General features: G+C 31.2%; 1 protein-coding gene across 1 annotated transcript; it reads left to right on the plus strand.

Annotated features, from left to right (window-relative positions):
- Positions 1 to 1,865: 1,865 nt before the first annotated feature.
- On the plus strand, positions 1,866 to 7,976 carry LOC108773965 (uncharacterized). Its single transcript, XM_018539956.1, has 3 exons — positions 1,866 to 2,044; positions 3,096 to 4,495; positions 6,460 to 7,976. The coding sequence occupies exons 1-3, from the start codon at positions 1,866 to 1,868 to the stop codon at positions 7,974 to 7,976; spliced, it is 3,096 nt and encodes a 1,031-aa protein (XP_018395458.1).
- Positions 7,977 to 14,917: the final 6,941 nt, after the last annotated feature.

Genomic DNA, 14,917 nt, shown 5'->3' on the forward strand with positions numbered 1-14,917 from the left:
GTCTCAGAAATCAACAAATTTCGAGTTTTTTTAAACGGTGCTTTTTTCTAGAGACACGCTGTACATATGAGATAGTCTTTAAATTACAAAATGAATACAATAATGCAGTCTCATTTATCTTCTATGTAAAAGGCTCGTGGAAGACTCGTGAACTGGGAACAATATAATTTAAAATAAAACAATGTGAATAACAAATAATGTCAATGCAAATAACGAATAATGATCAATAATACAATGACGAATAGTACGAATAACGAATAATATAATTAATAAATAATGCAAATAATAAATAAAATTCTATTTGAATAATATTCTAAATAAAAAATTTTTCGAATAGTGCCCAATTCTGCTTACAGGGTACGTCAGCTAAATCCGAACAAAAGACTAACAGTTTATTAAAAATTAAAACGCCATTTTATTCAGAAAAATCTTGAAAATACACAAAAATTTTTTGTACATCGCTTGAAGGAATTCTCTCTGAGTTCTAATACCCAATATAATCCCCATTTGCTGCGATCATTGCCTCTATTCTTTGCCTAAAGCGTCAGTACACTCTCTTTAACAGCTCGTTGTCTAAATTCATGAATGCTGCCTCAATAGCGATTTGAAGACTATGTTAAGATGCTTGGATTGTTAGACACCTTTTTAGTAATGCCATTAACGAAATAATCTAGGAGGTTTAAATCTGAACTATTGGGAGGCCAAAATTTCTTGGACCAAAATGCGTCCACGTTGTCGGAAAGCCAATTTTGCATTAAATGGCTTGTGTGAGCAGATATGCCGTCCTGTTAAAAAATGTACGGCCTTCCGAAAGCTATATTTTTCATCCATAGCTTCATTACAGTTCTCAGAAACCTCTTTGCTATGGCTTCTTCTATTTTAAAAAAATAAGACGACATGATGTCATCCTCATTGAAGACTACTCTTAAGACGTGAACATTCTGCCTCACCGAATCTTGTTCGCATTTCTCCGCGTCTGCATATTTTTGTGCGATTTAAATGTAAACGATCGATCGCGGGTATCCGAAGAACCGAATAATTTCAGTCTGCGTACGTCCGATACGAAGCGCTTCAATTATCGTCACTCTTCGGTTGTACTCCATACTTGATCTTACTAACTACGATGATTTGAGGTTATACACATTTTATACATACGTATATAAACATCTGACTTAGATGCAGTTCCACAACTCACGGTTAATTCTTAACCCTGAGATTCAATTTATTTTTTTATGAGAAATCGGTTAAGAGTTAACCGTAAGTTGTGGGCTTACATGGACTTATCATCTACTGCTAAAGTTATATATAACGAAAAATTCGAATTTAATTTTATCCCAATTTAGTTGACGCACCCTGTATATACTGTGTTACAAATGCAAACATGTAGCATTTATGTGTATATCTATATGTTGCATTCATCTTATCGAGTACATTAAGTGCTTGAATCTCGCTGTTGACCGGGAAAGGTCAGTATTTGTACTGTTTCAACATGGCCGAAAGTAACTGCTTATGTATATGAAAATACTATCAATAGGCTTTAATAATTAGTATAAAACATTTAATCGGATGCAAAAAACACAATTTTTTATCGCGTTAACACTAAACGTACCATAACCCGGTCAAATGACCGATTGTAAACTTTTGATTAGAAAATTCGCATGAAATATTATCGCTTTTTCACATTTGACTTCATGACTTTTTCTATTAAATATATATTATACAATTAATTTACATCATTTATTTATAATTTTATTTGTTAAATCTGATAAACACGTGTAGCCTAACATTATTTATCGCAACAGGTCATTTGACCGGTTACAATACAAATAGGCATATATTAAATCTCGGTACGTTTAGGGTTAAAAATGTCCGGTTTCGTACCAAAAGAAGAGTATTCGCGGGAAGCGTTACTTTTCTGTTTTAACCTCAAGAAATTTGCTGCTGAAAGTCATCGTTTGCTAGTAGAGGCTTATATAGGAAGCATGCTCTATCAGAAACAACTTGCACAGATTGGTTTAGAAGATTTAAAAACAATGTTTTTGACGTGAATGATAAAGAGCGCCCTGGAGTGTGTTTTCTTTCGATAAAATTCGTTTGAAGTGTAGACAATATCCTATCCAAAGTAAGTCTATAAATAGTATATTTACATATATCATCCATTTTTCATTTTATTTGGGTTTATATGATGAAATGGTAATTTCAAGAAGAAATATTTTTTTAACAATGCTTTATTGTATTTAGGAATATTCTTATAATTACAACGTTAAATAAAGAATTTATATGCTTCAATCTTTGACATGCAAATTAAATATGATAATATATTATAAGTTTCTTCATTTATATTTTCTATGTATTACATAAGCAATATAATTTTGCTTATCTAACTGTGTGTGTATGCACGTGCACACTATGTACGCACAAATATAAAATATACACAACAAAGATTTATTGATTAGAATCGAGCAAAGTACTAACATTGATTAATATATCTTACATAACATGCGTTCATGAAGATGCTACTAATGCCGTTTACGTCATTCAATCTTTATCGTTCATTAAATAAAGATAGAATGACAAAAAGTGAGGCGAAAATGTTTCTAAATGTCTTCGATTAACAATTTAACAATTTTTTTCCTACTAAATTATTTTTTCAGAGCTGTGTGTAACATAATATTAATGCAATAAATTAGCGAATATTTTTAAAAAACTTGAATATATGAATTATTATTATTGCTTTTTCATTTTATGGAAAAATCAGTGTCCTTACATGGGCCTCATCGACGAAATGGCCCGGGGCCTCAAAATATTTAATCCAGCCCTGCATAAAGTAATTTGAAAACATTCGTTTCCTAACGATTACTGGTATATTACGAGATAATACCTACTGTACCAGTAGTTCCACGCTACGACTTGCCTCGACAGTGTTGCTAGTGTTTTGTAGTGAGTCACATCTTATCAAGCATCTACAATAAAATTGTAGAAATTTTCATAAAATCTATCTGTGCCATGGAATACTGGTCTATATTATTGTCGATAGTAATTGGTATGAGCGGCATTCATTACCTTTATATTAAAAATTTTAATTTCTTTAAAAGACATGGTATTATACACATATCACCTGTTACAATATTCGAATTGATAATATCGTTTCTATTTCGTCGAACACCATTCGTAAATTTTATCCTAAAGATATACAATTTTAATCCAAACTCGAAATATCATGGATTCTATTTCATGACAAATCCAGTATTTTTACTCCGCGATTTGGAACTTATTAAAAACGTTCTTGTCAAAAATTTCGAAGCATTTCCAGATCGTCAAGGTCTTTTCAATTCAAATGATCCTTTATTCAAGAAAAATTTGTTTTCTCTTCATGGAGAAAAATGGCGGAACGTGAGAAATTTGTTGAGTCCCTCTTTTACATCTAGCAAGATGAAAATGATGTTCATATTGATGTCAGAATGTGCTGTGGATTTTGCAAAATTTTTATCGACGTCGTCGTCAAATGAAGAAAGTATAAACATGAAAGATATTTTCTCTAAATACACAAATGACGTCATCGCTACATGTGCATTTGGAATCAAAATCAACTCCATAAAGGATCCAACAAATAAATTCTATATTTACGGCAAGGAGGCGAGTAACTTCACAGGAATCGTACGCGGTTTAAAGTTTCTTTTTCTTGGAAGTTTTCCAAAACTCAGTCAAATTCTCAATATAAAGATTTTAAACGATGATGTGTCGCATTTCTTCAAAGATATAATAAAGACTACAATCACGACTCGTGATGCACAACATATTACACGTCCCGATATGCTACAGTTAATGATGGATATCAGAGGTAAAGAAGGTCGTAGAGAACTAGACATCGACGACATGACTGCGCAAGCCTTTATTTTTTTCCTCGGTGGTTTCGAGACCAGTTCAACCGCAATGTGCTTCGCAGCTCACGAAATCGCAGCTAATTCAGAAATTCAAACAAAATTGCAACAAGAGATCGACATGGTTTTGCAGAAGTCAAATGGAGAAGTGTCTTATGAAGTCATTAATCGGCTCGAATATTTAGATGCGGTGATAAATGAGACTCTTAGATTATATCCACCAGTTTCCGCCTTAGAAAGGACATGCAAAAAAACTTATGAATTACCACCTGCATTGCCGAACGAGAAACCTTTTATCCTGAGAAAGGGTATGTCTGTTTGGATTCCGGTTTTCGCAATCCAACGTGATGGAAAGTATTACGATAATCCGGAGAAATTTGATCCAGAAAGATTTTTAGACAACAAAATGCAGAATTCTTCGTGTTACATGCCGTTTGGATTAGGACCGAGAATGTGCATAGCTAACAGATTTGCCATGCTTGAAACCAAAGTTTTGCTGTTTCAGTTATTAGCACGATGTGACCTGAAGCCTTCTACGAAAACTGCTTCCCCAATAAAATTTTCCAAAGATGGAATGCTAATTCCGGAGAATGGATTTTGGTTAAATATTCAGCGTAGAAAAGATGTGCATCCTATGCTAGAATCTTGTAGTGATGAATAGGTAAGTTTGAGAAAACATTTTAAATAATAATAATGTAGTTGTTACAAAAAATATTATATAGTTTTCAGTTCTTTGAAATGTTTTAAAGTGTGTTTTAGCATCGTTATTGAATTAACGATTAACATAATTTTGTATATTATTTCCAGATTTATAACTCACGATTGTGCGAGGGGTAAACCGCTGAGGAAATTATTTAAAGCATTAATTGAGAATCATTAGGAATTACCAAGCAGTAGTGGATATTATAGTATAATATAGTACCTTAATACTTTTATATGCAAAATAATTAGAGGAATCACGTTATCTAAAAAAAATTACATAATTCCATTTAAAAAAGTGGAGGTGACCTTCATATCTTTTTAGCGCCTCCACTTAGGAAAAAAACAACGTGACTAAAACGTGTTCTCCTCGACACCGTTCCATTTTTATTTGAAACATTTTTGTCTATTTTGTTTTCGAGATATTTGAAAGTTTCAGGTTAAAAAATTTACCCTGTATATACATATATATATAATAATACCGAAGTTGAGTATATATATATATTTTATCTAATTGTTATCAAACACATACCGTATTATTATTTACAAATATCAAATTTATTAAAAACCATTATTAAAAACCGTTTTCGAAATCGGTTTTGATCGAAAAAGGATTCTTTTTCTTATTTGAATTATTTTTTTATAGTTTTAAATTTTACTTATAAGAATATACATTTATAATAAATTAATAATTATGCATTACGTAATCGACTCGAGACTATAGTTAACATATATTTATATATGTAAATTATACTTCAGTGCAATATAACTATGTGTATTTCATTAGTTTCATACACATCTACGATAAAAAAATTATGTAATCATTCTATATGATTTATTGTAAATATTATATAATTATTCTATATTATTTATTGTAACTAATGATAAAATAAAAAACCAAATATTTGTATCGGCAATAAATTATAAGCTATATAATTATAAATATCAAATTAAAGCTATCGCGATGCAGTTTCATCAAATTGATATAAATGACATACTGTGTAAAGTTATTACGTAAATTTTGATGCTTTTATTCACAATATTCGTTTCAAATCGACATAATAATAATAATAAATGTAATGGATAATCATATACATAAAAAATGCAAGATAAAATAAAATAAGAAGAAATTTATATTTATATATAATATATAATTATATTTATATATAATATAATTTTATAATCTATAAGATTTTATAAAATTTTATTCTCATATAAACTTCAAATAAAAATATAATATTTTTAGTCAAGTTAGTACGTTTTCTTTTGATAAAATTAGTTTTAAATATACAATACAACATAATAATTTATACAAGAACTCGAAGCAACATATTTTGATACATAATTAATCTCTCTTTTCGTTTTATTTTATTTTATATCATGTCAATTACTAATTTTAGCAAAGATTAATTTCCAAAATCGTGTTTCCTATCATTTAAAAATAATTCTATTATAACAACGTTAAGAACAAAAATTATATACCTATATATATATATGCGTCTTCAAATTGTAAATTTATAACATATTGCAAATGTGAATAAGATTATGTAAGCTTTAGTTATCTTCTACGGATTATATAAGCAATTCATTATACAAATGCATATATTGTATATGTACGCTACATATTTTTGCGAACATATAACAAATACAGCGAAGATTTATTAATTTGCAACGAGTAAAGTACAAAAGCTGATTCAAAAACATTTGCGTCAGAATGATTATTGATATATTACAACAGAGGAAGTTGTACAAACAGTTATATGCAACTATTCGTGGCGGCTATATCGCATACGCTCTTTAGTCAGTTACAGTTTATATTTAGGAATCAATAATAAAATTTCCAGTAACATGGAATATCGGTTGATACTGTTATCTATAGTGATCGGTGTAATAAGTATTCATTACCTTTTTAAAAATTTTAATTTCTTTAAAAGACATGGTATTCTACATGTATCGCCTGCTCCAATATTTGGATCCATAATGTCGATTATATTTCACCGAATATCATTCGCCGATTTCCTTCTGAAGATATATAATTTCAAACCAAATGCAAAATATATTGGTCTCTACTTCATGACAACTCCAATCTTCTTTCTTCGTGATCCGGAACTCATTAAGAGTATCTTTGTTAAGAATTTTGAGTCATTTCCAAATCGTATAGGTTTTTCTGATTTGAATGAACCTTTATTTAAAAATAATTTATTTTCTCTTGATGGAGAAAAATGGCGGAACGTAAGAACTCTGCTGAGTCCCTTTTTTACATCTAACAAGCTAAAAATGATGTTTACATTGATGTCAGAATGTGCTGTGGATTTTGCAAAATTTATATCGACATTACCAGCAGATAATGGAAGTATAAACACAAAAGATGCTTTCTCTAAATATACCAATGATGTCATTGCTACATGTGCTTTTGGAATCAAGATAAACTCTATGAAAGATCCAACGAACAAATTTTATGTTAACGGTAATGAAATATCTACCTTTACAGGGATTCGTGCTGTAAAGTTGCTTTTTTTAAGAAATTTTCCGAGACTTGGACGAATATTTAATATAAAGATTATGAATGATTATGTGTCGCATTTCTTCATGGACATCATAAAGACTACCATTGCCACTCGTGATGCAGAACACATTACACGTCCGGATATGCTGCAGTTAATGATGGATATCAGAGGCAAAGAAGGTCGTAGAGAACTAGACATCGACGAAATGACTGCGCAAGCGTTTGTCTTTTTCCTCGCTGGTTTTGAGACCAGTTCAACTACGATGTCCTTTGTAGCTCACGAAATAGCAGCTAACCCAAATGTTCAAACCAAATTACAACAAGAGATCGACAAAGTTCTGGAGGAATCGAACGGAGAAGTGACTTACGAAGCCATCAATCGGCTAGATTATTTAGATGCGGTAATAAGCGAGGCACTCAGATTATATCCACCAGTTCCTATCTACGAAAGGACATGCGAAAAAGCTTATGAATTACCACCCGCATTGCCGAACGAGAAATCTTTTATCTTGAAAAAAGGTACGATTGTTTGGATTTCGCCTTTTGTAATTCAACATGATGAAAAGTATTACAATAATCCGAAGAAATTTGATCCAGAAAGATTTTTAAACAACAAAATGCAGAATTCTTCGTATTATATACCATTTGGATTAGGACCAAGAATGTGCATAGCTAACAGATTTGCCATGCTGAAAGTCAAAGTTTTGCTGTTTCACTTATTAGCACGATGTGATCTGAAGCCTTCTACGAAAACTGCTTCCCCAATAAAATTTTGCAAAGATTTCATAATTTTGCCGCAGAATGGGTTCTGGTTGAATATTCAGCGTAGAAAAAATATGCACTCTGTATTGAAATCTGCAGCAGTGAATACAATAATTTCTAAGTCTTAGAAATCATTTCAAATAATAACATATATTACATTATTGTGAATAAATAAATTATTGTTATTTTTTTTGCAATATTTTAAAATGCGTACCATTTACAAAACTGCAGAATATTTTTGCAATTTTGCGTATGAATATTATCAAGCATCAGAATCCGTTTTAATTAAAAATTGAATTTTTTTTCTTATTTGTTTTGTTTTTAGAGCTACAAATTTTTATATATACTAAAAATTACTTATACGTTTCACTTGTAATTTCTAGTACATACAAACATATTCTAGTACACATGTTAGGAGATGCGGTATAGTGTCTCCAGCCATGTTCAAAAGTAGTATATATAATATTATGTGCACTTGTAATAGTTTTAAAATTATATTAAAATTAATTTTATGAATATTAATAATTAATTAAAATAATTGATTTAAAAAATAAATTAAAATGCGTGTGTGTGTGTGTGTGTGATTTGTAATATTGTTCACAGTCATAATTGTTGATACGGGTTACATGCTATTATTTAATTTTTAAACAACATAATTTGATGGGTACTTAATGAATATGAACTTTATTATAATAAAATAATCCAATAAAATCAACGTTTTCAAAATATCGAGAAGTTGAAATTAGTTTGACCACGGTTTGACGGTTTGCTTTAAGGAAAAATAAAATATACGGATCGTTGGTCCGTATAATACTTCCCTAACGAACACTTTCGAGGAGTACAAACAATATCAGAAACTATAGGGTAAAATATCATGTCGGTTTTCGAAAGAATCATTCGTATACGTATAGTAGTTTTGTAACTCTAACTATAATCTAATACAAGTAAAATGTCTACTTAAATCTTCGTAGTTATTAGTGTCAGATAAATTTATACTTAAGACAATAAGATATTAGCAGCTGTTAAGAATGTTAATAATTGGTATATTTACCAAACTTATTATTGCCAAACAAAAGTAACATTTTTTATGATTCATTGGTATACCAATTTATTAAACAAAAAGAAGAAACCGTGATGAGGATAAATGCATGTAATATTTTGGTATATATAAAGATATTTATTATTAAATAATAGAATAACAATTTTATCATAAAATTTGCGTTTTAAATCAATAATCGAATTAATTATTGTCATTTTACTCATGTTGTACTGCGAGAGTAACTGTCAGCACAAAGTTTTTGACAGTTTACAAAGATTAAATTGTCATGATTTATCTGTGCTTGTGTAGCTGAATATTTTTATACTTTTTATGTAAGTATATAATATTAAAAGTTAAATAACAGCGCGCTGTACGTTATCTAGTTTATATAAAATACAATTCTGCGGATAACTAATTTTTCAAATTATAAGTTCTTATACAAGAAAAATTATATAATAAAGTTTATATAATGTTTATAAATACTTTTTTTAATTTTTAACTTTGGCATATGCTTGATATATTTCTTTGTTATCTTCTTCTTTTCATTTTCTCAATTTCTTATGTTCATTTTACACGCAACCACTAACTTGCAAATATTTTTATACTGATCCATTGTCAACTACTATTTTCATTTAATAAATTAATTCTATGTTTATGATCATGCCTTTTTTATATATCTGTATTATATCCTTTATTTTAATTATATTATATTATATTAAGGTTTAACTTTATAAGTAATTATGTTGTTGATGCTTCTCTCTCTCTCTCTCTCTCTCTCTCTCTCTCTCTCTCTCTCTCTCTCTCTCTCTCTCTATCTCTCTCTCTCTCTCTCTCTCTCTCTCTCTCTCTCTCTCTCTCTCTCTCTTTCTTTCTCATCCTGAAGAGATATTTGTTTCCATGTATTCTACTAACATACCTATATATCTCTTCTTACTTTAATAAAGCTATTGTTGTTGTTGTTATTATTGTTATTATTATTATTATTATTATTAAAATTTCTATAAAAACCTACAACCAGTTTTATTTAATTTAAATTTACAGAATTAATATAAGATTGAACAGACCTCAATAATGATTTAAAAGCAGGAAATGAGCAGGAAATAAAAAAAGTAGAAAATGTATTCAAGAACTACTTGCGATAAAGATTAATTTTGTAAAATTTTTAACGCTGTCTAAGTAATATGATAGCGAAGCGATTTCTTAAAAGATCTGACCTCTGAATATGAATTAATGTAAAAAAATATTGAAAACAAATCCCGTTTAAACTAATTTTTACTTAACAATCGAATCTTGATCAAAATTACAACTCTATCGGTTAGTAAAGTTAGAAATTGTAGATTGTTGGAGACTCTTTGCCAAAAAGGTAATCAATGTAAGTACTGCTTGCCACGTCGCGTCCGTTCACTGTAACATGTTCGTAGCTCGATCGGGGTCTTGTTTCTGTAGAGGACGTGGTAAGTGAATCGAGCAAAGTTGCACAATTTCTCCCTCTCTTCCTCTCTCTCACTCCTCTTCGCATCCTCTCTTGTATCGAGCAATGGAGAAGAGGAAAACGCCACAAGAGGAGAACACAACCCGCACTCCCGTCTAATGAATAGTTGGGTCAGACTGCTGCCTTGGTAAATGCTGAGAATTAACCGTCTGCTTCTTGACATTTTGCTCGGAAGAAGATCCTCTCCTCTCGCGGAGACTCTTTCTCGCGGTCTGTCTAGCCTTGTACTCTCCTTACTCCTGCTGTTCTTTTATTACAAGTCATTAGATCGCACGAAGTGATAACGGTGTAAAATTCCGGGAGGAATTTTATAAACTATAATATCATTTAGTATATTTCATTTTTATCTGTCTAAATAAATTATGGTTTTTTAGAAGTTGATATTACTTAAAATTCTTCGTGAACTATTCTAATTGTAAGATAGCTACTAATCCTTGCTTGAATATATAGCACGTATTTACCTAACTCAGTGTGAATAACAAAAGACATAATAAGGATAATAAATAACGAATAATTAAAGTACGGTCATATAGTTCGAACAAAGGTGAACATCATTCTTGTGAATAATATTAGTCAACCATTATTCACATTCGCGGATACAACACAATAATACTACTAATAGCTAAAGTCTTCGTTTAATATTTTCAATAAAAACCAAAGTCCATTTACGCAAGAGAAGATTCTCCACTTGCTAAAATCTCTTTTCCTTTTGTTTGTTTTATTTACCGTTCTCTTTATCAGAGGTCATTGGATAACGACCAATTATAATCAGAAGAAAAAACGCACCAAAGAACGCGTCCGTCCGAAATGGTCCAAGATTAACCGCGGAAGATTAGTCGCTTAATAGCCCGCATCTCTTTTCTCGCAATGGAAACAGAACGCATGTAGCCGCGATACGTAACTGGTTTTTCAAAGAAACGATCATTCCACGTACGTCTAATTCTCAGAATTTCGTCAGTGTTGAATAAAAAATAAATAAAATAATAAATACAGTTCTTGATTTTGCATGCTTCTTTTTTCTTCTTTTTCTGTTCAAAAATGTTATCTGTATGTGCACGTGTAAATATACGTGTTTTGTATACCACAACTGAATATACGCGATTGTAGCGTCTTGATTTAATATCATATCGGGTCTTCAAATTAGCATAACTCGGACGAGAAACGCAGTCAACGCGCAAAATAGCCCGAAATAAAACCGGAGGCCAAACGTAGTCGTGATCTAACAGCCTTGGTATTCTATGCGAACGAAAGTGGCATTCCGCGTACCTCAAAATAGCGAAATATTCACTCGATGAATTTCTGTGGCATGCAATTCTCTTGAGATTGCAATGGACGTGCATTCAGATTAATAAATTTTTCAACTACAAGCAAGTGTAGTGTATTTTTTACGCAGTTTATATAGCTCAAAAATAACAAAAATATAGATTATTCCATGACTCAGTATAATTTCTCAATAATTTAATGACATATACATATATCTATACACGCAACCATAAAATAAATCTCGTTTACTTGTACTTTTAATCTTTCCAAGAGATAAATCTTGTTTGTTTTACTGATACTGAGATTATGTATCGTATAATAATTTAATATATTATTTAAATAAAATTGATAATATAAAATTAAAGAACTAAAAGAATTAAGATTTGCAGAAAAAAAATTCATATAGAATAACTATAAAAGCTATAAGTATAAAGTTAAAATAAGTCTATAATCATACAACTGAATCTCTGGTGAAATCACGGTAAAATAAGATGATGAGGTATGTTTCAAGTTGTGAATGCATAATCATACCTCCCACGCGAGATAAAAACTTATTGGTTATATTGGACTCATTTTAACGAGCGAAATGCGGTCATCGTGATGTATGTACATCGAATGTTCGAACAAATAACTCAATAACGAAAATACGTCCAACACACACACACACATACGTGACTATTAACCTTTTTAAAGGTTTCTTCCAGACGTTTTGCAATTCAGTTATAATACGAGTCGTTCAAATGAAAGCGCTCTTTTGTCGTACAAATAATTCTATTGTTTTTTCTCTGTCATCGATTTTTAAATTAAAATGACGAGCAACACAAAATCTTTTTTGGCTATTAGCTAAAGTTAAAAAATTGCTTAAAATACTGCTGTAATAACAAATATTTCAAAATATGCACGTGTCTAAATATTAACAGAATATAATCAACAATAATTTTAAAAATATCCAATTTTTCGAGAATGGAAATTCTTGCAAGAGCTAGCGGTCTTGATGTATGAAAACATTTAAATAATAAATGAAATAGGAAATATATCTCTTTATCGTGCTAATTAAAACAAATTCTTGTAGTTAATACTACCGCAATTATAAATCACCACGACTATGCGCAATTAATGCATTATAAAATTCGTGGTAGCACGTCATACTGATTCGCCTGAACGCACAGAGTCGCTTTCATGTGTGCGCACCAGCTGCGTAACAAGATTAAACCTGGTGTCACGATCTTCGTGTGTATAAGCTACGTACGCATTAATTCGATCGCTGCAGGTGCATCGAACGAGCTATTCTGTTGTCTACCTACACCAAAGGTGCCCGTCTTTAGTTCGTGTGACCTGTGAAAGCGTTACGTGATTTGAACGTGTAGCAAATTGCATTAATGCGACGTATACTATATATAATAAATGCATTTTTCTGTGTCTCATTAGTTTGACTTTCTTTTATGCAACTGCAAAGACCCCAATTTAACTCCAACTGTTAAGTATAAAAAATAAAAATTTATTTGAATAAATATGACTAAAACGTAAAATTATACTTAGATATAATATATGTATTAAGTATTTTTTTTATTATTTTCTTATTTAATAAAAATTATATTACAATTAGTATTTATTTATTTGATAAAAGTATAAAATTGATTATCTATTATTTATATAAAAAAATATTTAATTATTTGATAAAGATATGGAAATGATTACATTTTATTTACAAAAGTGTTTTATAAATTAAATGTGCAGCTTTTATATAACAATAAATACTTCATACATTGAGAAAAAAGGCCCAGATTGCTATCTGAAGGTCTAATAATATTTCTATATAAGCATTTTAAATATATTATACATCTTCATATGTTCAGTAGCACATCTTACATCTTTTCTGTGTGTCGTCATTTTAATTAATATATTTAAGTATACCGCGAATAGTAGACATCGGATTCTCTTCTTATAAGAAAAAAACGAAGTCTCGACTGTAGCTCGTGATTTTCGCTCGCCCCATGTAATTTACATTCGTTGTCATCGAAAAAATGTTTTCTCCCCTCGTTCGCGTTTAATTACTCGCGCTCGATGAGCAACGAGATTAACATGCTTATATGAACGTGACAGACTGTCGCAAGGCGAGCAGCAAGGATGCGGTGTCTTAACATAAAATTACATAATAATGAATGAAAGAAGATATGTCTCTCGGCTTTCGTTGTTATTTATTAATTGTAACGTTAATTAATTAATGAGATTAAAAAAAGTTTAAGCTATAAATTGCGTATATCATGTAGCGGAATATTAGTAATTGTTCCTTTTTATTTGATTCTTCGATAAATTGAGGAGCCACTGATTACCAAAATTTCTTAAAGTTATTTAAGACAATCTGACAATTCTAAATTTATGTCATTTATTTTATTAATATTGTTGTATATTTATTTAGTAATATAAAAAAAACACAAATATTAATATAATTGTTTGTTAATTAATTTAGATCTTAATAAATTCGTGGAATGCCTTAAGACAACAAAAAAAAAGGAACGAAATCTTCGGATTAAATACAGTCTCTTTTTTCATTTTTTTCAAAAATGAACTCTTTCGCTATTAGCTTGTATCATGTTTAAACAGTAGGCAAATTACTATAATCTCGTAACCACTGTTGCTCAGCGAAGCACGCGTAGCCAGCCAATCGCTTCGGATAGTCACAAGCAACAACGAAAATCACGACAACGACAACGACAACGATGAATCGAGTTGACGTTATCATCGGAGGAGTACCTTGATTAATGCAACATCAATTCTCAGTATATACGAGATAGGAAATCCAGCTGAACGAAATTACAGCAATAACATTCTCGACGTCGCGCGCTCGGATGCTTCTGTGCCGACGGAAGGAGCAATAGTGAGAGCGAGAGAAAGGGAGAGAGAGAAAAAGAGAGAGCTGGTCGCAGAAATGGATGCACACGGCACGCAAATGCAGCTCTACGCCGCGACGGACGAGATGCATGAGCGAGCGCGACACAGATAAAGGATCGCTCTCGCGCGCGCAACGCCGGGACTATCATCGTTCGTATCCGCCGCCGTTGTCGGTCGCCGTTGATTTAAGACGCTTGTCGCGGCGCCCGGTTATTGCGATCGTTAATCGACGTTTCGTAGCTTAGTCGCAATTAAGCCCGACGGGCGCACCAATCGGTCGGCGCGGCGTAGCACGACGGCCGGACGCATTAACGCACGCGATGCCGATGATGCCGCGTGCTTTTCCCTCTCTCTCTCTCTCTCTCTCTCTCTCTCTCTCTCTC

The sequence above is a fragment of the Cyphomyrmex costatus genome, unplaced genomic scaffold (genome assembly GCF_001594065.2).
Source record: "Cyphomyrmex costatus isolate MS0001 unplaced genomic scaffold, Ccosl1.0 scaffold23, whole genome shotgun sequence".
In the NCBI taxonomy this organism is placed as follows: Eukaryota; Metazoa; Arthropoda; class Insecta; order Hymenoptera; family Formicidae; genus Cyphomyrmex; species Cyphomyrmex costatus.

Coding starts and splice junctions, on each gene's coding strand:
- LOC108773965 (XM_018539956.1), top strand. CDS start 1,866: ATGTCCGGTTTCGTACCAAAAGAAGAGTATTCGCGGGAAGCGTTACTT. Junction 2,045..3,095: donor TTAAAAACAATGTTTTTGAC/GTGAATGATAAA, acceptor TTTCTTTAAAAG/ACATGGTATTATACACATAT. Junction 4,496..6,459: donor ATTTTGGTTAAATATTCAGC/GTAGAAAAGATG, acceptor TGTTATCTATAG/TGATCGGTGTAATAAGTATT.